We start from the raw sequence: 27,378 nt of genomic DNA, 5'->3' as shown, positions 1-27,378 counted from the left end.
GTCCTTTGACCATTTATGGGCAGGGGGCGGGGTTAAAACAGATCACACCCCATTGCAGCAGACAGTCTTTATCCCTCCATCACATTATGAGGATGCTCAATCTCATTTACATTTAATTTACATACTCTCTATCCCATTGGACAGACAAACTCCTCCCACTGCTCTCTAGACATTTTTACAACAGTCTTTCTAACGTCCCGCCCCTCATCCCCTTCCTTTCTCTTCTCCTCCCCCTCCCGGTCTCCTTCTCCTCTTCCCAAACACAGCAGACCCTACCCTTTTATTCTTGTCGCTGTGTGTCGCGGTTCTCTGTGGATTTTGTTCTAGCACAGTAGGACTGACAATGGACAGCCCTCTGCGTGGATGCTGACACATCTCTCTAAGGCAGCGTGGAAATTAATGTGAGTACAATTCTCCTATTCAGTGTCCGCTGTGTGTCTGTGTTTTCTCCGTGTTCTCCCCTCAGCCAGCCCCAGCCCTGCAGTGCAGTACCATGGCCACAATGTCTTGCTACATTCAGATGCAAGGAAGTGTCTAAATAATTGATTGTGGTCTCTTATCTTTAATCTCAGAAAAGGAACAGCCGTGATTATTGAAGACTTTGCTTTTATGTCTGCTGTAGTTTTCTCTATACATAAGAGGGACATGGCATTGTATGTGTCTAGGATATGTCTGTGTGTCTGGCTGAAATGGTTGTCTGTCTGTCTGTTTGAAATGCCTGTCTGTCTGATAAAGCTTTGCTGTCATACACTTATGTTCTCTAGTCAAATATTTATGTTTCTTGTCTGTTGAGCTAGCCGAGGTACTTACAAGCATGCTGAAATGTAGCTAGACACAACTCATCTCTCCATTTTGGCTCCTGGAACTGAGGAGAGGCAGGTGGGCATTGATACTGCAGTCTCTGGGCAGGGCCAGTCTCGTGGTTGGAGGAAATAACTGTATTTTAAAGAGCTGATCTTTTGCCTTGCTATGTGTATTCAACAGTTCAAGTATTATGTTGTTTAATTGTCCAGTAAGCTAATAATGTTAGACAGAAACATGTGAATCAGCTGGATCTATATTCAAGATCTACAGCTCTTCATTTGGGATTGTATTGTTACTGGCTAGGTTGTCTAGGCTCCCCTCTACTGCATCCAATATTTTAAGATTTCCTGGAGTAAAGGCCTTATCTAAAAAGTTGTGCTTCAGTCTGCTTGCAGTCTGCATAGAATGTTGGCTATTCCTACTGTCTAAGGGTTATTAACTCACACTGGGAGCTGGCATGGCCCGCAGCTATCATCTGATCTCAGGTCAGTGGGTATGCTCGCTGGCAACAGCTAACATCTTAACTCCAATGTGGAGAGTAGCAGGCCGACTGACATGTCTCCTGCTGGGTGTTCATCATCAGCCTGGACACTGACCAGGGCCTACAAGAGCATGGTCCAACTGGTGGCAACATGTTGTCACTACCACTGCACTATTCATATTAATGTTGTTGTAATACTCAGTGATTAAAAACAGAAGTGAGCTGTGTTGGGGCAGTGATGCCATAGCCTGAGTCTTGGTTATAATTCCATGCTACTTTAGTGGAGATTAATAGACAATAGTACATTGTAACCGTTGTGACTTTGAGTGCTATGCGATTAAAGGTGCCAGACACAGAGGGAGCAGGCCCGTTCTGAACAGTGAACCAATGAACTAGCACACTGCTTTACTGCTATGAAGCAAGAACAGCAACACCGAATATATGCTTTTGAGTTGATTGGATTGGATACAGCATCTGAATACTAATCCTGTCAGGGCTATATTCTGCTGTTCAATTTCATTTGGGACATCATTGTTTCTTTGTCTTTTGCTTTTGATCAACCTGTATTTCAAAATCCAGCTCTATGATCATATTGATCACATGATCACTTCAAATGCTCTGATGACTTTCTATACACATTCAATGTACATTAGCATATTTTAATGTACCATTCACAGGCATATTACACTTATATAAATATAAGATTAAATATTTCTATCCATATTGTCCATATACCCCTTTTATACACTCTTTGGAACTGCTCGTTTTCATGATGTATGTCTTTTTTTCTATTTCAATTTTTCTGCTTTACTTATTGCTTACTGTGTAGATGTTGCGTGCCATGTCATAAGAATTTCACTGCTCAGAACAACGCTTATCTTGTGCATTTGACAATAAAAAAGACTTTGACCACATACAGTGCTGAAGACAGTGCTGATTATTTCCCAGAACATCTGGTTGGTGGATCGGTGGATTCACGACCAACCAGTTGTCTTCAGAGATGTCTCAGCTGTCACGGATGTCATTTGAACACCACGGACAGTTGGGACTCGAAAAGAGTAACATTTTTCCACCTTTTTCAGTCGAAGCCCCAGGAGTAGCTGGGTTAAGAGGCATATTTTGCTCATTCACCAAGTGTCCTTATGGACTGAAGAAGTTCTGCAAAGCCTGCGTTCATTTCAATTTGGAGTGAACTTCTTGTTTTAAATTGCACTATAGCATTACCTTATAGCAGGATAGTGACTGTGTTTTAGTTGCTGAGGGCAGCTGTCAAGAGACTCATTCGTCCTGAACCGTAATGACCCTTACTGCTAGTAAGACCTGGAATCATCACATCACGTGCCTCTCTAGTCTCAAAGCGAGGAGGAACAGACATACCCGCCTATTAATGAGCTCTATTCCTAGTCTTCCTCTGTGGGTCCTGATCATCCACCATAGAATCATCTTTCAATGCAAAGCTGTTTTCGTGGCACTTAATCGCCAACAGTGGCGGAGCGTTGGTTTGGGTAGATAAGTGGAACGGAGCCTTCAGCGTTACCAGCGGACCACCTTGGAGAGATTCAGCGTCGATCTGGTCCCAGAAATCCCAGACTGGGTTTTGTTTATGGATTACCATTCTGTTTGGGATGCGGATAGGGTCTATGATATTAGTTAGCAGCACACTGCAAAGGCTTGTGTGTGTGTGTGTGTGGGTATGTGCATGTGGTAGTGTCTGTAACATACTTCATAGAAATGCCTGTACATCCTAATGAGTTGATATTGTGCTGAGTGCTGTGTTCTTCTGCTGCGCCCACTTTGACGAAGACTGGGTTCCTCCCGATGGCCTTGCCCTCGTCCAGTCATCGTGTGACATTGGTCCTCAACCATTCCTGTATTGTCCCCGATTGCAACCTCTCTAGATATTCAAATGAGGTTGATTGTTTTAAATTGTTGTATTAAAGCCTTTTTGGGTGGGAAACAAACTCATGTTACTGTGACAAGAAAATCATTGCCGTTATTTGACTGCCCATTTTGCCAATGATCATTTAAATAAAAAGCCAGTCATTTGGGAAGCACGCAATGTTTCCAGACGATGGATTGAGGACTAGTATTGGCAGATTTTGGTTAAAATGTTTAGACATGGAGTCTACCTTTGACTATAACCCTCCAGAGTCATGCTTTGCATTGGGGATCAGATGGGAAACACAAGATGTGATCAGTGTCTTTTCGATTGTACTGTTTTCACACAATAGGAAGATAAGACAAAGAGCATAATAGTGCTTTAATCTTCATTGATCAATCAGTTATTGAGCGGTTTTAAAAGATGTGTATTAAAATACTTACCCAACTTCAAGACTCTCCATTCTTTCTTTTGGATCAAACTATGTAACTAAACTGGAAAAACGTGTCCTTGTCTAATCTTTAACACATTACTTTCATTTTGTCCATTGTTTATCAGTCTAACATTAATGATGACACTGGCATTTGGAATTGAGATATACATCTCATTCAACAAACGTATGTTTGTAAAATACTTCTGTCCTCCCGTGTTTTTGTAGTTCCAAATGTAAAGTCCTACAGTAGATGGTGAAACTCTTATTCCAGGTCTGTGTCTGTTCCACTTGTAGCAAATGACATGTCAATGAGCCGTTCTGTTGGGATTCCAACAAGCCCCATGTATCTTTTAGTTACAGTCTGTCAGTAGGTAACAGAGACCGACTTTCTCATTCAACACCCTGACATAAAGCATGAAGACACTGGGTTACGTCTGACCAGGGTCTTGGGCTCTTTGGTTAAAAGCAGTAGAGTGTAGGGAATAGGGTGCTGTCTGGGACTCAGACACTGTACTACGCCAGTGTCGGCTCTCTGAATTAGGATTGATGGGAAGACTGCCAAAGAGATATATGGATGTCCACAGCATGCTGGAGTCACTCTGACATGTACTTCCCCATCTCTGACTTTCTAGTCAACTTTGATGGTGTTTGACATTTCAGCTACTGTATATGTACTGCAAACTTGGTCAGCAAAGTTGATGTAATCTGCCCTCCAGCTCCAACAATTCTCCAACTAATAAGGACAGTTGAACTGATACAGGAGTCCAAATGCTGTCCAGCCATGCACGTTCTGAGCCTGGGTCCACTGTCTCTCTCCAGTGCAGCAGACTGCAGTGTTCTGTTCATGTGTTCTGTTTTCTCTTTACCGGTACATCATTTATGTCTGTTCCTCTGAATCGTGTCCGTTCGGCGTGTTGGCCTGTGCGCGTGTGTGCCACTACCTGGAAAAGGGGTACAACCCTGAGGCCCTGCAGACTGGGGCAGATTTACAATCAGGAAACAGTAGTCAAAATGAGAGGCCAGTTGTTGCTTTTTATATCCCCCTTCAGGAGACCGACGTGTGTGTGTGTGCGCGCGCATGCACATGTAATTGTTCTTTGTATAGACAACAGATGATCCATATATATTTATGATATGGTTAATATGAAAAACCCTTGTCTTGCCAATGTATGTGTTGTTGTTTGTTGGACATTACATTGTTGTATTTTAGTCTTTAGTAATTATATGTTACTTACTGTTCCTAAAGTCCTCTGCGGTCATGCTTCCCTTTGATGTCACGGGCTCACCCCTCCCTGCATGGTGTTATGAAAACCCAATGCTGACCAATCCGTTCTGAATGCTGTCTGGATGTGTCATTACATGATGACATTCCCACAGCAAATATGGATGAAGACATGAACCAGGGTCTATATTTAAACCTATCCGGTCATCACAGCACACTGTATACTGGCACATCCCCCATTACGTCACCCAGACTCCTCTGCCCCTCCTGCTGCTGGAGATGAGCAACGAAAATACACTACCTTTTGTTGGTTCTAGTGTAGCTTCATCTGTAGAGCATGGTGCTTGCAACGCCGGAGGCTGTGAGTTCAATTCCCATGGGGGATTGAAATGTCTTCCCACCGTACTACTGTATAAGGGTGTCAGCTAAATGAATAAAACGTAACATGACTACTCTGGTCCAATTTGGTGAACATACAGAATGGGCAATGAGGGAATCTGGTCCAGATCCAGCCCAGGAGCAGAGTGTGTTGTGATGACTCATCTTTCCGCCACTGACTGGCTCCTCCAGAGGCTCCCTGCTCTATGGGCTTTCACTTATGAAACTCTATGCCTGGAAATAATGATTTTCAGAGGGGGAGCGGGGGGGGGGGGGCTGTCTACCAAATCCTTAAATACCGCTATCCACTTCATCACCACCTAAACAGTAATAACTTCTGTCACAGTCTGGTGAGTCATTCTGAAACATAGAATACACTACATGGAAGTGTTCGCAGTTTGGGTTGGACTTCTGGTCCCTCCCTTTACTGAGACAGTGGGGTTCATGCAGGAAATTAAACTAGGCTGAAGATAGTGCTTTTAAGGCAATGTTATTAGAACCTTTTCCCAAACCGGCCAGGGAGATTTTGTGTTCTCAAATATCGTATGGTACAGATCAGGAACTGATCGTTACCGGGGTTAAGTAGAAATTGCTTTCTGGCCAGTGCCCAAAATGTGTATGGAAATCCCTCTACAGTATGTCTCCAGAGCTGAGGGGTCTATGCCTCTACAGTATGTGTCTCCAGAGCTAAGGGATCTAATACTGACAACAACATGGTACATCAAATATCAGGATGTTGGTCATGTCTTATAGGTCATTCAGGGTTCAGCTACAATACTCAGTTGAGTCCTACAAAAACATGCTAAGAAAACCCAGTGCCTCTTGGTCCCCTGCTCTACAGGAAGGAATTGGGGTTAAGGCCTGGTGACAGATGTTGTCCTGTCAAGCTGCTAAAGAAATGAGCCCCCCCGGCTTGGATGATATGACCATTAGCAGTGCCCATCTGCCCGGTTATGGTGTGGTTGTGCTGTTCCCATGGTTTGAATTCGGCTTGCTGTCGATGAGTGGTATCTAGGCGCCATAGCGGAGTTTGTGAACTGTGTGACGGTGTCATTAATCTGTGAGACACTGTGATCCAGAAGGTGGGCTGGGCAGCCTGTTCAGACACCAAGTGGAAGAGAGGCCATACGTAGAGGGGATGACTGGGCATGAAAGGGACTGGAACTTGGAAAATGATGTCCAGGTGTGTATAACGGGGTACCTACACTGACGTGTTTGTCCTTCAAAGATGAAATCAGAATCTTTATCTGTGGCTGTTATCTGAAATGGATCTGGGTCCCAAATGGCTTGGTTTTACTTGTATCCAGGGGATATGGTGACTTTCTAGGTCTGCCTCCATAGTGAAGCAAAATCGTGTTCTGCTGTCTTGCATTTTCTTTAATCAACTGTCAATCGCTGGTAATATGATTTGAGGGTTAAAGTGATTGAATAACCCCCTTTCTGGGTCTCTCTTCCACCTTCCTGTTTGAGTTTACGTCTCTATGGAAACAATGACTTAATCTCCTTTTCACACCCACCTTTCTATCTGCTATTCAAGCTTTCGCCACAGCCTTGTCAGAGCACATTGTTAGACCAAGCTGCAGCACACTTTTCGTTTTTAATAAAGACAGATCCTCTTTCTGTGGTGAAGTCAGTGGAAGGAACTGATAGGGCCTGTGCTCGTGAAGTGGTTGGAGGAGGGGAGGGGGACTGCTGCAGGAAGGAGGGGGCGGGGCCTGAATGGTTTGACTTGGCTTGCACCCCTCTGATGTCACTGTTCAGCTGCTACCATTCAGACGCTTAGAAGAGCAAGAGGACAGGGAGGGGAATACACAGAGCGGGAGAGAGGGAGGGCTCTACCAGGGAGAAAGAGGAAGGAAGCCGCGGAGGGGGAGAGAGAGAGAGAGAGAGAGAGATGACGGTAAAAAAGGGTGGGAGGGAGAGAGAGAGATGAAGACCGTAAAGAGTGGGAGGGAGAGAGGGGCCGGGGCTGTGGAGGATGATGTATCTGTAGGGCTCACTGGGCCTTGTAATCACTGGGCAGGAAACAACAATGGGACCCATAGCCGAGCCTGCAGTCGGCTGGCTGAGAACAGCTCCAGCTACGGCCGAGTGTTAAATGTCACCACATTCACTACACCGTGTACTACTCATGACAAGGGTCATGCTAACGTAGTGAACTATGCAGAGAATAGGATGCCGTGCGGCTGAAGAGATGTGTCTGACACTGTAGCTGCTGAGACAGATACCCATTCTGCCGTGGCTGGGTTCATGTAGAGAGGAGGAGGTAGAATGTGAGCGCCGGGCTTTGTGCTGAAAGCAGAAGGAATGCCATTGTTGCAGATCCTCTCAGCAGCAAAGACAGCTGCCTCCAACTATGTCTGGTGGTCTAAAGGAGGCTGCATCAGGCTAGTAGCTCACCCTACTTTCTGTCAGTATAGAAATAAGCACCCTGCCTGCTTCTCTCTTTCTATGGAAGCTACCTATGTAAAAGTTGCAGGGCAGGCAGACAGGTGGAACTACAGTTATTCATGACTCCCAATTCTCCTCTTGGTGAGCTGGGAGTCAGGTGGGAGGCATTACAGGGAAGGAACCAAGGAGGAATTTAGGGAGTGCCATTTTAAGTCTTCCCTTTTCCCCTCCTTCCTCTTTCAGAAGCATAACAACACAGACAGGGGAGCTAGCTGGCTGCAGAGAGAAGAGCATTGTGTTTATACTTCAGTAGCTGCACTGTCTGCCATGTCAAACGAATGACCCAAACTAGTGTGTAAATATGTAGACTTACAACGTGAAGAAAACAGCAGCCAGGAAGAAAAGAAAGGAAGAAAGTCAGGATTCATTGTTGTATGTAAGCAGAGCAGGAGACCTCGGGGAAAAGCTCCTAGTTCAGAAGTCTGTTGCTCCATCACAGAACAGGGTAAAGGAGAGCAGGACAGTCTGAAATTGAGATATGAGTTTTATCGAAATACCTCAGGAGAGAATACGGATCGAGACTCGGTCAAGTCCAGGACATGAGGATGTCCTGAGGAGGATTCCATGCTGAGGCCCAAATAGCCTACAGTGTCCTCCACTACAGGAGGTAAAAAGGGTGAGGGAAATGTTTCTTTAAGTGCCCAGGGTGCTAACAGAGCATGTATGTATGATGGCTGGTGTGGTAAAGATGCGGAAGGTAGGTCAGATGATGCCATAATGCCAATCTGACTCGAGTAACATGACAGACATTGCAAGCCTATGGCGTGAGTCATACAGTATGGACGACTTCTCATCCTGTCTATTCTGCAATACATTCTGTGAACTAGGTCAACAATACAATGTCCTGAAAAGTTTTTAGCACAAAAATCAACCCTTGCTGTATGCTTTCTTACTACATCTGATTTCCTGCATAGTTGCTTGTGATGCCGTTCAAAAACAAAAAGGCTGTCCACTGTCCCCTTTGGGGAAGTATTTGTTTAGTATTTTGAAGTATGTTTTTTTTCTATGTGTGTAAAAGGCACCTGTCCTCAGTATTTCTTTAGAGAGTGTGGACATTGTTTTCTTTTTCTCAGTCCTGATTTGTATCTGTTCCACATATTCATGGCTGTTATAGTGTGTACTGCAAGCCCTAGAAACTGTCCGAGTTGCATCAAGCAGTCATATTCAGTCCTAAATGGAACTATTCTCTATATAGTGCATTACATTTGACCAGACTCTAATTGGCCCTGGTCAAAAGTAGCGATCATGTATATTTATACATGTGGATTGGGTGCCCCTTGAAATGCAGAACATCCATACCCCTTATGGGACCTGAGTGTAGGCAATCCGTATTCTATGTGAAAAGACATTTCAGCCTTGCTTGTTGTAAGTATGGTCTCTATACTGTGTAGTCCTGACTTTAATGAAGAGCCTAAGAGTGAGACACCATGAAAACATGTCTGGAACAATATGAAAAATCTTTAACAGCAGCTCAAATGGAAACGCTCTGGCTAGTGGGTAGATATACAGGACAGGTAGGTGTGAAGCTAATAATAACAGTGTTGCTACTAGCACCAGGCTGATGTGTTTTATATGACTTCTGGTTGAGGGGGGGGGGGGGGGGGGGGGGGGGGGCTGGATAGTGTGACACTAGTGGCAGTTTCTGACAGTAGTATGCCTTCCTTTCTCCCCTGTGGTGTCTATACAGTATAATAAGTCTTTATCTGCCCCTCAGAGCAAGTGGCATGTTGCTGGTCTCACAAGACTCTGCTCTTGGCCCTGCTGTGGCTGTCTCAGGCTCTGCTCTTGAATACAGCCTGGCTTCCTGAATACAAAATAAGCCTGACTCATGGTTGACATCCAGTATCTATCAATCAACTAGAACGCGATATGGTTTTAGTAGATTGACGTAAGCTATTTGCTAATGATTTTCAGTGTGTGGAAGAATGCAGTCAAAAACATGTACTTGGAGGGAACTGTGTGATGTATGGTACATATGAGACATGCAATATGACAGAATACTAAAACAAGCATTCGGTGGAATCACAGGTAAACAGTTTCAAATATTTAAAGGGTCTGTAGGGTCTGGACTGGTTATTAGGTTTGTGTCTTAAAGCTATTTGTTTCTACTTCTTCCTCAACCATTTTTTTGGTGTAAATGTTACTGAGGTGTTCCTGGCTCGATTGACCTTCCCACTGGTTCTTATTACTGTGTATAATGAGATCAGACGGATCAGTGAATGGGAATTGGCCATGTTAGAGCAGTGTGTCAATTAGCTCTGGTGCAGGGTATTATGATACATGTAACGCCAAGAACAAGCAGCACAGTGACAGAAGAATTCATGAAATAGACACATTGCACAACGTAAATGTGTGACATTCACAAAAACGTTCTGGTGACAATTTTTGAAGATCTGCTCTGAAGGAAGAAATGAGCGTGGTTAATGTAAAATGGTTAAGGGTTAGGTTAATCTGTGTTCTTATACACAGTACAGCATGATATCTCTTCTCAGTTAATCTATAGTTGAACCAACCATACCGATCATTTTAATACCAGTTCTGGTTTTATGTGTACAATCCTAGGCCATGCACAACCTAACTGGCTGTAGACCTACAATAAGTGATTTGTGAATTTACTATACTGCATAAATGAAAGACATAAACCAGAATAACTATGGAGAAAAGCCAGATTAATGAGTTGCACTCTAAATGGCACCCTTTTCCTTACAAATAGTGCTCTGGGCCCTGATAAAAGTAATGCACTGAATAGGGAATATGGTGCCATTTGGTACAAGACGTGTTGTTTTGTTACCTATGTGACAATGATCATCAGCCCAGACTTCTTTGGGTTTGAGGGAAATGTTTCCTCAGTGTGTGATACATGTGACTGCTGCTGGCGGTGGTGTGTAGAATTAGACCTAGTTATTCAACTGGACGCTGTGGAACTGAAGCCCGGCGGTTAGAATCATATTCCATTTGTCTCCCCAGTCATTGACGTTCTTCACTAATATTACCTACACTACATTCCTGTAAAAGAACTGGAGACTGCTCGTGGAGAGGAAGACATCTATTCAGTTATTACAGTGGGAGCTGCAGACTGAAGGTGGAGAGGCAGACATTTATTCAGTTATTACAGTGGGAGCTGCAGACTGAAGGTGGAGAGGCAGACATGTATTCAGTTATTACAGTGGGAGCTGGAGACTGAAGGTGGAGAGGCAGACATTTATTCAGTTATTACTGGAGGAACTGGAGACTGAAGGTGGAGAGGCTGTGTGGGTGATGGTTGGGGGAACTAAGGGCCTGTTATTAAATGGATTTGCTATATGCGAATGCATGAAATAAGGCTGTCCTTCTGAACTCCCATCTTTACAACCAAATTACATTTACAGGAGTGGCTGCCAAAGTAAGTGTACAGTTATAACAAAGTAAGTTCTGCACAACATTTTATAGATAAAATGCTAAGCATATTGTTTTTAAATATGTACATGCTTTTCTTCTACAACAACACATTTACTGAAAGGTGTGGCAGATTTCAAGACTGTTCTGTGGAAGGGTAATGATGAGAACCCCCAATGAAAGGATCCCCAGCAAATATGACACCAAATATGGCCCCATGTGGGTATTCCATGCCAAAAGAAATGTCATTGTTAATTTGCATGTTCTAACACTCAAAATATGAACAATCTTATATTTAATTGAGGTAAAATGTTTTGTATCCCATCACTCAATTTATGAAGGTCAATGATTGTTCAGCTAATGGCTTTTTTGTGTTTGCTGACTTCTACCCGTGTTGATAGATTAGGGTTTGTCACCTCATATTCACACTGCAGTGACACAGGAGGTTGGTTATTTCCTAATTACACCAATGAACTTGAACAAAATCCTCTCTCTGTCAATGGGAAGATTTCAGTGAGATTTGGTTCATTATAATTCCTACAGGTGGAAGTTGATGTGATATTATTTTGATTGAGATTTTTCTTTTTTTTAATTATTTTTTTTGAATTCTCTCATTTTCGAGGTAAGATCGATGTGATGAAGACTAATTGTTTTTGCTCATCTTTACCATTCTAGAGGGCACTGTATGTACAGTAGTTAGATTACATTTAGATTCATTGATGACAACATTCAAACCAATGAAAGTTGGGAACTTTAAAGCATGTTTTTCAATACAATATTATTGTTCCACTCTTGTGTGATGTCAGCATTCAATATGAATAATTATGGCACACTCTGTGACGAAGTACATTTCTCTGCTAAAGTACATCACAGTACATTTTTTTTAATGTAATTTTTTATCAGCATTGGGCCTACATTATGCCAGTCTGGGCATGTTTGCTGTGAAAAGATTAGCTTATTTCAGACAATGTGATGTGACCCTGTGCCCTGCCCATGCTGGGTCATTACCCTGGGTGGCAACATGGAGGCTACATCTTAACCCACATTGAGACTACGCTGTGCCAACCTGGCCATGTGTCTTTCACTAGTCTGCCAAGAACTAGCCACTTTTCCCAACCACTTGATCATTTATCGGTCATGAAGGAGCCGTAAGACATGATTAAGGATGGGTTCTCTCATTTTCCCTTTCATGGTCAGCTGGGATGACCTCTTTCTCTATGGTTGCCTTCTGATTCTGCTGTAAGAAATATGGTGGAAATTTCCACTAATGATTTAACATATCCATTACTTTGAAAATCTGAGGGTGAGTGCAGTTCTACACTCCAGGGAAATGAATCTCGAAACAAAACAGTCTGTGTACACTCACCTAAAGGATTATTAGGAACACCATACTAATACTGTGTTTGACCCCCTTTCGCCTTCAGTACTGCCTTTATTCTACGTGGCATTGATTCAACAAGGTGCTGAAAGCATTCTTTAGAAATGTTGGCCCATATTGATAGGATAGCATCTTGCAGTTGATGGAGATTTGTGGGATGCACATCCAGGGCACGAAGCTCCTGTTCCACCACATCCCAAAGATGCTCTATTGGGTTGAGATCTGGTGACTGTGGGGGCCATTTCAGTACAGTGAACTCATTGTCATGTTCAAGAAACCAATTTCAAATGATTCAAGCTTTGTGACATCCATGTTCTCATTCTGTTTACGCCAAATTCTGACTCTACCATCTGAATGTCTCAACAGAAATCGAGACTCATCAGACCAGGCAACATTCTTCCAGTCTTCAACTGTCCAATTTTGGTGAGCTTGTGCAAATTGTAGCCTCTTTTTCCTATTTGTAGTGGAGATGAGTGGTACCCGGTGGGGTCTTCTGCTGTTGTAGCCCATCCGCCTCAAGGTTGTGCGTATTGTGGCTTCATAAATGCTTTGCTGCATACCTCGGTTGTAACGAGTGGTTATTTCAGTCAAAGTCGCTCTTCTATCAGCTTGAATCAGTCGGCCCATTCTCCTCTGACCTCTAGCATCAACAAGGCATTTTCGCCCACAGGGGCTTTCTAAACCCTAGAAATGGTTGTGCGTGAAAATCCCAGTAACTGAGCAGATTGTGAAATACTCAGACCGGCCCGTCTGGCACCAACAACCATGCCACGCTCAAAATTGCATAATCACCTTTCTTTCCCATTCTGACATTCAGTTTGGAGTTCAGGAGATTGTCTTGACCAGGACCACACCCCTAAATGCATTGAAGCAACAGCCATGTGATCGGTTAATTAGATAATTGCATTAATGAGAAATTGAACAGGTATTCCTAATAATCCTTTAGGTGAGTGTATGTCTTTACCATCTCTCACCATCTGCTCTCTCTCTCTGTCCATCTCTTTCTCTCTTCAGGTGAAGAGGTGTGTGTAGCCCCTCCTTCCCCTGTGAATGTCTGTCGCCATGGCGAAGCGTGAGACAGGCAGCACCAGCCCAGTGGTCCGGCAGATAGACAAACAGTTCCTGGTCTGCAGCATCTGCCTCGACCACTACCACAACCCTAAAGTCCTGCCCTGCCTACACACATTCTGCGAGAAGTAAGTCTCTCTCACCCGGACTTCACAACCAAATATTACATCCTGAACCTTCCTTACCCTACATCCTGACCCTAACACTTCCTGATCCTATATCCTGATCCTAACCCCTCCTAACCGTACACATACCCCACACCTTCCTATATCCTGATCCTAACCCCTCCTAACCGTACACATACCCCAAACCTTCCTATATCCTGATCCTAACCCCTCCTAACCGTACACATACCCCAAACCTTCCTATGTCCTGATCCTAGCCCTTCCTAACCGTACACATACCCCAAACCTTCCTATGTCCTGATCCTAGCCCTTCCTAATCCAACATCCTGAACCTGGACCCTTGTAACCCTACGTCCTGACATATTCGCATAATTTTTTTAATCTCAGAAGAAACATGAACTTCCTGCCCTGCAACAATGAAACGGGTCAATACATGAGGTAATGGTTTGAGTCAGAGGGATAGAAGGCAAGAAAGCAGGGTGGGACGAGAGAGCTCCGGCTGCATTCCCCTCATAATGTCCCAGGCCTCAGTGGGGCTGGCAGCTAGCAGCTCCTTCCACCCATCTGCAACCGTCACATGACAGGAATGCTCTCATCAGCCTGAGCGGGCGTCTCTTTGCTTTGCCTGGCGCAGCTAACTGAAGTCTGTCCTGTCTTCTGCCTTGTCTGCTCTGTTCACATCAGTGACTGGAAAAGCTACTGCTCTACAGAAAACCATACTGGCATTAGCTGTAGCATTGGAACCACCATACAGGCATATTATAGGCATTAGCTGTAGCACTGGAACCACCATACAGGCCTATTACAGGCATTAGCTGTAGCTCTAGAACCAGCATACAGGCCTATTACAGGCATTAGCTGTTGCTCTGGAACCAGCATACAGGCCTATTACAGGCATTAGCTGTAGCTCTGGAACCAGCATACAGGCCTTTTACAGGCATTAGCTGTAGCTTGGGACCACCATACAGGCGTATTAGAGGCATTAGCTGCGTTAGGCTGCTTTGTATTGGTGCCAATTATTGGCTATTTTAACCCTAACCCTGTCTTTTTTATTTTGAATTATAAAAGTTGAACCTTTCTGAATCACTCCAGGGAGAAGAGCACTATAAACATTGTTTTTAAGTCGGTTCCTACTCCTCTCTCCTCCAGATGTCTCCAGAACTACATCCCCCCTCAGTCTCTGACGTTGTCCTGCCCAGTGTGCCGCCAGACATCCATTCTGCCTGAGAAGGGTGTGGCCGCGCTGCAGAATAACTTCTTCATCACCAACCTGATGGAGGTGCTCCAGAGGGACCCAGAATGTTCCCGACCAGAGGCTTGCAGTGTGCTGGAGTCAGTCAGTGCTGCTGCAGCCTGCCAACCGCTCTCATGCCCCAACCATGAGGGCAAGGTACGCTTCTTTACCCCTGTACTGCCCCAGCGTAATATGTACTGCTTCTCTCCTGCCCCAACCATGAGGGCAAGGTACACTTCTTTACCCCTGTACTGCCCCAGCGTAATATCTACTGGCCCTCTCCTGCCCCAACCATATGGAAACAACCACTTTGTCAGGCACAAGTCTGGTTTACAATACAAACCTTGATTCACAAATCAGATGGTTTATACTGACTCTCCAAACAGATGACAAAATCACATTCTATGTTCAATGAGGTATAGATTGGTGTCAGATGATGGTTTGTTATGGAGCTCATGTTTCCTCTCACTCAGATGATATATAGCAAGCTAAAGTTTCAACAACAATGCCCACCATAAAAGTTTCCCCATTTGCTTTGAATGTTGAAGGTCATTGTGGGAGTATTCTTTTAAAACTGCAAAGGAGCCTTTTTGGTTAGCCACAACAGTAAACATTTTAGCTATCTTTTTGTAAACTAATAACCAGATACCACATTTGTCACAGAGTATTTAGAAAGCAACATGATTTTTATTTTATTTAACCTGTATTTATACAGAGACCAATGCCTCTTTTACAGCTGTACAGCAAATACAAAAATTACAGATAATTAAATTTAACAGTGAATTGTTCATTTATTTAAAATGACAAACTTAAAATCAGCAAGCTTTAAATTGTTCTGCAATTCATTCCATGAAAGAGGAGCATGGTTTTCCCCAGTTCTGAAAGAGTGCGAGGAATCTCTAAGACCAACCAATCTAGTTCTAGTTCTCAAAGTTATTTTAGAGGTAATATAGCTTGGTAGTTTATGCATTATAGCCCTATATATAACAACCAGTAGCTTTGACAATATCAATTCTATGCTGGTGAGACGGACACGATTTGTTTCTATAAAAGAAACAAATTTAAATGTTTAGCTTCTTCTTTACCAATTCATGTGTGTTTTGAAAGAAAGGTTCTCATCTAACCAAATCCAAAGGTATTTGTAACAGGGAACACATTCTAAAACAGAACCGTCTAGGGAACTAATATTAAGATTATCCAAATATTGTTTTCTGGACTTGGAGAAGAGTATATATTTTGATTTACTTAAGCTCTGTAATGCACCAACTTAAGATCACATTTATTTATAAAGCCCTTTTTACAACAGCAGTTGTCACAAAGTGCTTTACAGAGACACCCGGCCTTAAACCCCAAGGAGCAAACAACAGTAGTGTTGAAGATCTGTAATGAAGTTCTGTGGGAGTATAAAATCAGACTGAAGATTGGCAGTAGCATAAACAACTATCATCAGCATAAAAATGATATTTACAGAACCTCACAGAGTTACAAATGTAGTTGGTATAAAGAGTGAACAACATAGGACCCAAAATCAAACCTTGAGGAACTCCTCTGTGAACAGTTAGGAAATTAGACCCTATACCAATCCGTTACAATAGCCTGGGTTCTATCATTCAGATAATGCTTAAACCTTACTGTTCCGTTGTTTTCCCATGGAAAGGGCAACCCAGTGTACAAAGGATATTACTCGGTATTCCAGATTTTTTTATAAAAATAACCAGCAGGTAATAAACCTGAAATAATAAGAAATACAACGTTTCTATTTTCATGTTACAAGCTACATACTAGCTACAAACAACATTAGTTTACCTCAATAGCCCAATAACAATAAATAGCATTAATCAAATACAAATATACAATAATATTAATATACTATAAATAGCATATTTCATAATTATCAAGTACACACTTCATATTTCAAACATTATAAACCATACTCAAATCCTACCAAACCTTTGCAAAAAGTATTCTGCAAGCAGAAAACTACAGCTCCCAGAATGCCCGCGGCAAACCAGGAAATACCGGTCCACGATTCATACTTCAAACATTTATAAAGCTAAAGAAATAATCACGAATAGACACGTATGGTATAGAAAGTTTATAAAGTCTAAAATGTTAGCTTTATGTCCCACGGCTGCCACCTCGTCAACTTATAACTTTAGAGCATAGCGTTATATTTATCAGTTAACTAAACTGCTTAGATCTACCAGATTATAGTATTAATATTATGTTTAACGTTCAACGGACGTAAACGCAGTACAACAACATAACACGGCGACAGTATACAACATGAAGCGTACATCATAAAACAGACAAGAAAACAGAGAGCTTACTGCACACCGGGTTGAAAGTCATAACAACTGAATGAAACGCGCTTCTTTTTAACATAGTGAACACCGGTCACATGTTTCACAGCTCACTCCCCTCTTAAAGAGGCACTACACTGTTAGGCTACCATTTCTCCATAAGTGTTACTTGCAACATTTGTAGCTCTTGTTTAAAGTAAACATGTAAATAAACATAAATAAGAAATAACAAAACTTTACAGAAGTCAGAAATCAACAGAAAACACAACAATAGGCAAGTATCCCTAGACCAACCGAGAGAGATCAATTTCTTTAACATAATGGAATGATCGACAAATGCCTTAGAGAGGTCAATAAACAGGGCCACACAACATTATTTTTCATTCAGTGCTTAGTAATATCATTGACAACCAATGTAGAAGCCATAATAGTGCCCAGGCCATAAGCCAGATTGATATTGATTCAAAATGTACTCTTGAGGTAAGAAAGAACGGAGTTGGTCAACTACTAGAGCAGAGGTGTCAAACCAGTTCCACGGAGGGCCGAGTGTCTGCAGGTTTTTGCTCTCTCCTTGTACTTGATTGGTTAATTAGGTCACTGATTGGTTAGTTTCTACCCTCACCTGGTTGTGTAGGTATGAACTAGGAACCAATTTATAGGAAAAACCAAAAACCTGCAGACACTCGGCCCTTTGTGGAACCGGTTTGACACCTGTGTACTAGAGACTCCAATTATTTAGCTAGGAAGGACAGTTTAGAAATTAGACGATATTTATCAAGGAGACTAGTGTCTCCACCCTTGTGTAGAGGCAGCACATGAGCAGATTACCATACCTTTGGGATAATCCCAGTAGTTAACGTTAGATAAAAAATATGCGTTAGAGCTTTAGAGATCAGAGGAGCAGCACTAACCAGCGGACCTGGGTCAAGTTTATCAACCTCTGTTGCTGTCTTAGTATTAAGATATGTCCAATACTAACACCTGAGGGCAAATCAATCAGATTTGACACTTTAGATCATGTTACACAGTGATAAATCAGATTTCTTCTCTGAAATTATTTTTTAAATTTATTTTATGTTTGTTCAGGCTACAGGAAAATAAATCTTATGATTGATTTGGTATGAGGAAATACTGTATTTTGAGTCACTGTTAAACCGAGTATAAAAAGTGCACTCAATTTCTGATAAGGTGTCGCTAAATTAGGATGTGACTAAAACATGTCTGACCAAGGGCCAATCCAGGTAGTTTTCTACTGAAGTGAGAGAACTGTTCAGGAATGTGGATCTGCACCAAATCCGAGCCCCTGAAAACCCGCGAACAAACACCCACGTTTGACCTTGTCAGTTCATGAACATGTCCGGTCAGTGGTGAGTCATTGTGTGTTGAGCTTTGTTTTGCGGCCCCCATGCTCCCCCTGCAGGTGATGGAGTTCTACTGTGAGTCATGTGAGACAGCCATGTGTCTGGAGTGTACCGAGGGAGAGCACCGGGAGCATGTGACGGTGCCCCTGAGAGATGTCTTGGAGCAGCAGAAAGCAGCCCTGAAGACCCAGCTTGACGCCATACGCAACAGGTACCGGATGCTTGACCGTGCCATTCTGCTCTGTCTGTCTGAAATGACAGCGGTTCACCCACCAAAGTACACTTGACATATCGAATAATAAAAAACCTGCGGGGTGTAGTCAGTGGATACCAGGAAGGATAGTTGGCGCTCTGGGGGCCTTTGTTCATGGTCTTTTTTTTGGACCCTTTTCTGTGGTGGTGACTGTTACCTCTTCCTGTCCCAGACTGCCTCAGCTGACAGCAGCTATAGAGCTAGTCGGGGAGATCTCCAAGCAGCTGACGGACAGGAAGAATGAGGCGGTGACGGAGATCAGCAGTACCTTTGAGGAGCTGGAGAGGGCGCTGCACCTTAGGAAAAGCGCTCTCATCACTGACCTGGAGAACATCTGCTGCACCAAACAGAAGGTGTTTGTACACCGTGCGCTACTCCCGCTTTCGTTCTCGTTCCCTCCCTCTCTCCTGCTCCGTGTGTCTAACTCCCCCTCCTCGTCTTGTTGTGTAGGTGCTTCAGGCGCAGCTCTCCTCTCTCCTGCAGGGAAAGGACAATATTCAAAGCTGCAGCAGTTTTACCGAGCAGGCCCTGAGCCACGGCAGTGCTACAGAAGTCCTGCTGGTCCAGAAACAGATGGGAGAGCGTGTCAATGCCCTGGCTCGGCACACCTACCCAGAACAGGTGTTCATCTGGTCCTTCGTTTGCTTCACATCGTCTGTGTATTGAATGACATCCGCTGCTCCCGCGTCCAGGGAGAAGCAATGCTCTATATAGGGAACACGTTACTATTTGGTAGAAAGACATAATAAATCTGTGTTGATTTAATGAGCTTGTCCTCCCCCAGCCCCACGAGAACGGCCATCTTGACTGCCAGGTTGAGACGGACGGCCTTCGTCGTTCAATCCAGAACCTGGGTGTTCTCATCACCACGGCGGCCGTCGGCCACACCTCCGTCGCCACGGGAGAGGGACTTCGCCACACCCTGGTTGGCCAACACACCACGGTCACCGTGACGACCAAGGACAAGGACAGCGAGCTGGTGAAGACGGGCAACGCGGCGCTGCGGGCCGAGATCGTGTCGGCGGATGGGACTGTAACCACGGAGACCGAGCTGGTAGATAACAAGAATGGGACTTATGAGGTGAGGACCGCGACATAGGAAGCAAGTGTGTCGAGCGTGTAACGTTCACTGTTTGTTTTGTGTAGAACCTAACCATGTAGCCCTGTCACGTTGAGATGCCTGATATGGTTTCTTACTGAATATTCTCCAGGTGGGCTACACCTTGCGTTCTGAAGGGGAGTACTCCTTCTCCCTCCTCCTGTACAACCAGCCAGTCAGGGGCAGTCCATTCCGGCTGCGTGCTGTCAAGCCTTCGGACGTCCTGCAGTCTCCAGATGACGTGAAGAGGAGGGTGAAGAGTCCTAGCGGGACAGGGAGCCACGTCAGGCAGAAGGCCGTGAGGAGACCCTCCAGCATGTACAGCACCACCAAGAAGAAGGAGAACCCGATTGAGGATGAACTCATTTACAGAGTTGGTGGGTTATTCATATACGTACATCATGTCTAATACATCATGTAAAACTGCTGGTCATATTGTGATTAATGTCTCTTGTCCAGATTGACTTGAAATAAGTGGGTTTCACAAATGATAATAAAATATTTTCCAAACAACTTTGAGCTTTACAGAACAAGCCAGGGGATGAAGAAAATAATACTCCTACATACACTCAGTGCTAAATACTCCCATATACACTAAGGGCTAAATACTCCCACATACACTAAGGGCTAAATACTCCGACATACACTCAATGCTAAATACTCCCACACACTCAGTCAGCACTCATTGATTGTTTTAGTGATGATACAGGTGAGGATATGTAGTATTTAACATGTTATTTGTTTAGCTGACTCCTTATCCAGCGGTTCTTACCTTCAGTGAATTCAGTTGAAGTAGGTACTGTGGCTACAGGAAGACCATCGTAAGTAATGCCTTCATTTCCTCTAGTGGTATCCGCTGTGGACGCAGACAGTGCTATGGGAGAAATAAGGCAAACACAGAGATTTGTTCAAATAATTTCTGCTGATAGACCGTTTGAAGTGTCTCTGATGACTTGTGGCTGCTTTTTTGCCCTTGGGTCCTTGGGGTTTCTTTAACGTTCTGATGTGCTTGGTCAAAAGGTAAACTAGTGGATAAAACATCTGCGATTTGCTGCCTGTATGAATGCAGCCACGTGAATCCGTCCTGTGTGTGTGTGACTGACAGGAACCCGAGGGAGAGATAAAGGAGAATTCACCAACTTGCAGGGAATATCCACTTCCAGCAATGGACGCATTGTAGTGGCTGACAGTAACAACCAGTGTATACAGGTGAGGAAGACATCCATGTGTCTACTGGGTTCATTATGTATCAGACCAGTTCATGAATGAATGTATGGTGTTTAAGACAGCTTCACATGTTAAGCATCTACAGAGTGGGGACAAATTAAAGGAAAAACCAAAAGTTTCTATGTAAGATATTGACTAATTCAAGACTCTTTCATGTAACTGAGAACCATCCGTTATTCTGGTCTGTTCAAGGTGTTCTCCAACGACGGCGTTTTCAAGTTGAGGTTTGGGGTCAGGGGTCGGTCACCGGGGCAACTGCAGCGCCCGACGGGAGTAACCGTGGATACGAATGGGGATATCATTGTGGCGGACTATGATAACCGCTGGGTCAGCATCTTCTCCTCCGATGGGAAGTTCAAGGTGAGACGTCTCACGTCTGAAGGCATTCTTGGACGATAAATTAAATGGACAACTGTACCTAACCTACAGGATATATAGGATGTCTTAGTTGGCCCTCACAGATGTTCCTACACGAATGACCCCTATGTGGAGCAACTGAACAACAGCGCTAGGCACTAAGTTGTAATAACGGCGCTCTCTGTGGAATTGACAGAGTAAGATCGGGGCTGGTCGTCTGATGGGCCCTAAGGGCGTGGCGGTGGATAGGAACGGACACATCATCGCCGTGGACAACAAAGCCTGCTGTGTTTTCATCTTCCAGGCCAATGGGAAGCTGGTCACCAAATTTGGAGCCAGGGGGACGTCAGACCGGCAGTTCACAGGTAGGAGAAGACGCCCTGCACTTTACGTTGCTGCTCATTTGAGGATTTAGGACTAATGATAGACTAAGACCTGGCTAGAATAGACTGAGGCTATTCCTGTATGTAGGACTAAACAAAGCTGCATTTTCATGATGGGTGTGTAGACTTTGTTGACAAGGACGTTCAGCATTTAATCAGTGGGACTAATAGCCAGAAGCATTTTGTTTGTTTCAATCTCATCTCTGAACTTTCATTTTTTCATTTTTAGAAAAGAGTGGTACAAACATTTCACTGGAACCCAAGCTGAGTAAATCTGGCCCTGCGTTCAGTAAGTATTCATTTATTTTCTAGCAGTTACTATATAAATGATTTGCCAATTGCGGTGTCCCAAACCTACACAATGCCAGTTCTTTCCCTTAGTGACTCGTGTTTCCACAATCCTGTTGTTTAGACATTTAAAAAAGGTTGTCTAGAACCTCTTTTGATGACTCATTTCCCCTCCCCAGGTCCTCATTTTGTGGCGATCAACAACAAAAATGAGATTGTGGTAACAGACTTCCACAATCATTCAGTGAAGGTACATCTCACCATTCTCTCTCTCACTGTCTGTCTTTGTCTGTTTTTAATGGAATACCTTTTGGTCCCCAAAGTCTCCTCACAAGTATAGTAAAACACGCGTGTTGGTTGGGTGATACTTTATTTCTATCTAGTTGGTTTGAACTGCTCTGTGACTTTAAGCCTTTTGTTGTTTGTTTAGTGTCACTTCCTTTGTGACTCCCTGTTCTTCCTGTACTGATGTCACTACAGTGTGTCACAGCAACATGTTCCTCCCCTAGTGATCTACACACTTTTGTTACATGACAAATACAACCCCAGCACGTTTGCCTAAAAATGATCACACGTGCAGCTTTTGTCCCGGCAAACTCTCTGGCTTGTCAATGCAGTTGTGTCAATGTGCTGTACATCCTGAAAGGCTCGTGGAGACCCAGTTGTTTACTGCTGCGTCAAATACATTGAGAATTCAAGTGAATTTCTTACCTCGGAAACTTCTCTGATAATGTGTCTTGTTACTCCTCAAATTCCTTCTATTTCTCAAAACCCAGTGGAGGAGAAAGCAATAGGTCTGTCCCCTCTAACCTTCCCCTTCATTAGGTTTTAAGCCAAATACATTCCTTGGTTAACAGCATTAAATCCTGTGAAACTACAGGCATTTGATTGAAGCCGTAGGGTTGTGGTTAAGGTTAGGTTTAGGGTGGAACCAGGATGTGGACATAGAACTAGGGTTTGTGTCATTTTTCTAGTCAATCTCTATAGCTATACATGCAATAACCCATGTAACCCATTCAATCACTCTCCCATAGGTATACAGTGCAGATGGGGAGTTCCTGTTTAAGTTTGGTTCCCATGGCGAGGGGAACGGACAGTTCAACGCCCCGACGGGTGTTGCCGTGGACGCCAACGGGAACATCATCGTTGCTGACTGGGGGAACAGTCGTATACAGGTCAGTTGGCGGTGATCGTGAGGAGATCAGGAAGTAGTTCTCTTTGTTGACTCCGTGTGGCCTTGATGACAATGTTGCATTTCCCTGCAGGTGTTTGACAGTTCTGGGTCGTTCCTGTCCTACATCAACACCACGGCGGACCCGCTCTATGGGCCACAGGGCCTGTCTCTCACCTCTGATGGCCACGTGGCTGTGGCTGACTCCGGCAACCACTGCTTTAAGGTCTACCGCTACCTGCAGTAGGCGGGACCACTGCTTCAGAGGTGATCTAGTGCAGTCTACAACTACCAGGGTACATCCCAAATGACCTGTCCCCTTCATAGGACGCTACTTTCATGTAGACCATTTGGGATCTACCCCAGGTTTGGTTGGGATTCACCCCAGGCTATTTCCGCATATTTGGGATGTAGCGCAGGTTTGTTTAGAATGAACCTTAAGCTATTTTCACACATTTGGGATGTACCCCAGGTCTGGGCCAGAGACAAATATTTGTAAAGTATTTTAAAAGTGTTTGAGATGTGCTTGATTTACCTATTTATTTGAGTTTGCACTTTTGGGATTATTCCATTGGTTCAAACAAACCCAATCAAGTGCAGCACTTGAAGTATTTGAAAGCAGTTGGTCTACTCTGTATTTTCATGTCTGAGCACATGGGTTATTGTTAGCGATGACACAAACCAATGTGCTATAGAAAATATACGGGGGGCAATGCGCTTTCAAACGGCTGTCTCATTGATTTGCACATCCGATCAGATCCACTTCATCTGGTTAGCGTCCTTGGAACCGCCCAAACACCTTTTTAGCCCCGACTGACTTGTCCCCATTGTGTGTCTTTAATGGCTCCATATTACTGTGATAACTACTTTTCAATAGTAGGGTTCTGGTGAAAACGAGTGCACTATTTATAGAATGGGGTGCCATTTGGGATGCATGATGTGTTTAACTGAACTTTGAGGAGGTATAAAGTGTGTGTACTGTATATACTGTAACTGATATTACGAACCCACACCTGGCTCAGACCAGGGTGATAGATTGAAGTATAATAAAAGACCCATGTTGTGAAGGATCTGGTCCCGATGCATGAAGTTATCTTTACATTGTCACCTCAGATAGGACGACAGGACAGTCAAGTTTAGGAATTCAGCGGTTGTTCTCCTCCATGATCTAAGTGCAATGGACGTTATGTATACAGTGAAACCAACCAATCACGCAACGCGAAAGCTTTTGAAATATAATTTCTCTTTCAGATTTAAAGCCATCTCATATCAAACGTCACCACCTGTGCATTGATTTGCTGTATGTACTGTATATGCAGAAATGTATATTGTGTATAATGGAGCATTTTGCAGCTTTATGTGTGCTTTAAATTTTTAAAATACACATATCCTTTGGTTATTCCAAGAACAGCAGTCTAGCATTCCAGACTTTTTAACTAATATGGAAGCTGTCCTAAAGTGTGCTTTTTAAGACAAGAGTTCAGTATATTTCAATATTTATTGCATAAGTGAGCGGCACAATTATCAACTTTGTTAATATCAGTTCTTTTTAACAAAAAAGTACAAAAATGGAATTGCTATTTATTTTATTTTATACACTAGCTCAACATTTACAAATTATTTTTCTAATTTGATGTTTGATGTTTAGAAATGCACGCCTTTTTTATTTGCCAGCGGACTTAGAATTTGTAATATTTTATTTGCCAACTAAATAAATACAAGTAGGTTGCGAGTTTGAGTTTGAGTACGAATGAAAAGAAATGAAGGGCTTGGTTCCAAAACGTGATATGCATTTTCAGAAATGTTGGTAATCTGACATGATTAAAAACAGAAGAGTACTTTTTTCAACTCATTATGAGATCTGAAAACTAATTAATTTGTTGGAAATACAGTATAAAACTGTATCTAAGAGATTTTAGTTAATTTGTTTATTTTTCTTTATTTGCAAAACGCTAAATATCAGCCATGCTCTCAGATATGTACAGTACTACTCATTTTACTCAGTGAAATGTAAGATTTCTTTTATAAATAACTGTACAAATAATACATTTGTGACATCATAAAATATTACAAGTAAAATAAGTAATATGACATCTGTATTTGAATTCTTTACATTTTAGCCATTTAGCAGATGCTCGTGCTGTATTTAGAGCAGCTAACAGTTAGTGTATTCTTTTTTTGATAGCTATGTGTGACAACCACACTTAGAGTAAAAAAGGTGCTCCTGTATCTCTATTACCTTAAAGAGTTCTTCAGCTGTCCCCGTAGAAGAGGTTATTTGAAGAAGCATTTTTTGATTCCAGTTAGAACCTTTTTGTTTCTCTATCGAACCCTTTGCATAGGGAAGTCTATGTGGAGCCTAAAGCTTCTACTTTGAGCCAAAAATGGTTCTTACAAGGGCAGCCAAAGAACCCTTTTGGAACCCTTTTTCTAAGAGTCCACATAGCACAGTCAAATATGGTAAAACAACATTCCATTCCAGCTGAACAATGGATATATAGCGTTTTGTAAAAAACCAAATATTTAAAGCACAACTAAATGTTTTAAGTTAGATAACACTCATAATTCCCACACATGGAATGGGACCTATGAGCATTCCTGTCAGATGACACAATGCAAATGTGGAAACATTTTGTTTATCGTTTTGGAAATAAACTCTTCACTTAGTATTGCTAAACACACAACTAACTGCATTAGGTATTTTACTAACTTCTGGTTTTGAGTCTTCAACACATCTACAGTTGCATAACATTAGATCGTTTGTTTTCAAAAGCTGAAGCCACAGTGTGAAAATTTCAACAGCTTCAGTATGTGTTGAATGACTGGAGTTATAATATTTCATTGCCTGGTTATCCCAATTCATTATGAAGTCCTAACATTCTTGTCCAGGGAAACATTAGCATTAGTTGAGCTGTAGTACTCTCACTCCCCCTGGTGTTCAATTCCTGTAACTACATAGAACCCTTGGTGCCACAATAGTCCCATTCAGCCTCCCTGACATCATGATGCCAAACAGCAACAAGACAGACATGTGTAGCCAGTCACAGGTTGTTTTATTGAGGAATGTTACACACAGTATAACCAGTATCTGTAACTTTGTGTTTCAACAATATGTCACTCAATCTTCTTTCTGTTTTCTGTGTGAATATGCACTGGTAATAAAAGCACATGGTTTATAGAGTTACTGAGTGTTAGTTCTGCTTTCCTCTATACATACTATAAAATGTGAAGCTTTAATCCCTCTGTTAGTCAGTGTCCCTGACCATGACCATCATCTGGGTCACATTTATGAGATACATTTTGAACATAAATTCCAATGCATTATGCAACAACTTCCAAAATGTTACCGAGTTCCATTTCATGCAACACTCACTAACAAGGATTAAACACATCTATGCACATGATTTGAGAGACATTGGATGCTTCATTTCAGCTCTTATTACATGGTGCCAAAACATTACATTGGATTTGTACTTTCCCTATTCTTCAAAGCTCATTTGTTCTATATATTATATCTGTTATGTAAGTTCAGTGAAGGCGACCATGGTTCAGATTAAACACTGGCTGAGCTCGTACTGTTCCATGAAGTTCTTGAGCATGTTGCAGGCTTTACGGTTTTTAGTGGCCTGACACTTTCTCTCATCTGGAATCTCCTCGATCCACATCTCGTTACTCAGCAAATAGACAGGACTGAGGAAGACATTATTTAGATTATTATTGAAATGAAGTTTACACTGTTCATGGATCTTGCCAGTCATCATTTTGCTACACGGTTTATCCCTGCTCTAAACTCTATGACAAATAAGCACGTCAATTCGATATTGTGGTAGATGATCTATGCTGTCTTTTTTTACCTGATGATTACACAGTATGTATCATTGTCTTACAAAAGGGCTCTTTCATTCCAGAGGATGAAAAATGGTTTCAACCTCCCTCCCGCCCCATGCCACAGCCCTGTCTTATTGTATATTGACAAGAGGAATTGAAAAGAAAGACTGTTTTCTGTCCCAAATGTCACCTCACTCCACACAGTGTAGAACCGCCTATGAAATCTTGTTTTAAAGTGATGTACTATAGAGGGTTTAGGGTACCAGAGGGCATTACTCAC

The 27,378-nt window shown here is 42.9% G+C and overlaps 2 protein-coding genes across 7 annotated transcripts in view; one reads left to right on the top strand and one right to left on the bottom strand.

The window, feature by feature from the left end:
* The first annotated feature begins 211 nt into the window (after positions 1–211).
* On the top strand, positions 212–26,454 carry LOC105010365 (tripartite motif-containing protein 3-like). 6 transcript variants are annotated; one of them, XM_013134206.3, is made up of 16 exons: positions 212–401; positions 12,768–12,824; positions 13,416–13,597; positions 14,744–14,984; positions 18,552–18,703; positions 18,918–19,098; positions 19,196–19,366; positions 19,530–19,826; positions 19,957–20,221; positions 20,950–21,053; positions 21,264–21,431; positions 21,625–21,793; positions 22,041–22,100; positions 22,279–22,349; positions 23,134–23,274; positions 23,365–26,454. In XM_013134206.3, the coding sequence occupies exons 3-16, from the start codon at positions 13,452–13,454 to the stop codon at positions 23,515–23,517; spliced, it is 2,319 nt and encodes a 772-aa protein (XP_012989660.1). In that variant the 5' UTR covers positions 212–401; positions 12,768–12,824; positions 13,416–13,451; the 3' UTR covers positions 23,518–26,454. The 6 variants fall into 6 exon arrangements, with proteins under 6 accessions (XP_012989660.1, XP_010868036.1, XP_034144953.1 ...); XM_034289062.1 differs by lacking the exon at positions 212–401 and adding an exon at positions 7,826–8,255; XM_010869734.3 differs by lacking the exon at positions 12,768–12,824.
* c4 (complement component 4) overlaps positions 26,305–27,378 on the bottom strand; it is a 20,915-nt gene continuing 19,841 nt past the window's right edge. Inside the window, exon 40 of the mRNA XM_010869852.4 lies at positions 26,305–26,960. Within this exon, the coding sequence (XP_010868154.2) occupies positions 26,819–26,960 (142 nt within the window). The 3' untranslated portion in view covers positions 26,305–26,818. The remainder of the gene's footprint in view (positions 26,961–27,378) is intronic.

This window comes from Esox lucius, chromosome 1 (genome assembly GCF_011004845.1).
Source record: "Esox lucius isolate fEsoLuc1 chromosome 1, fEsoLuc1.pri, whole genome shotgun sequence".
NCBI classification, from domain to species: Eukaryota; Metazoa; Chordata; class Actinopteri; order Esociformes; family Esocidae; genus Esox; species Esox lucius.
This window is presented reverse-complemented; position numbering and strand designations above follow the sequence as displayed.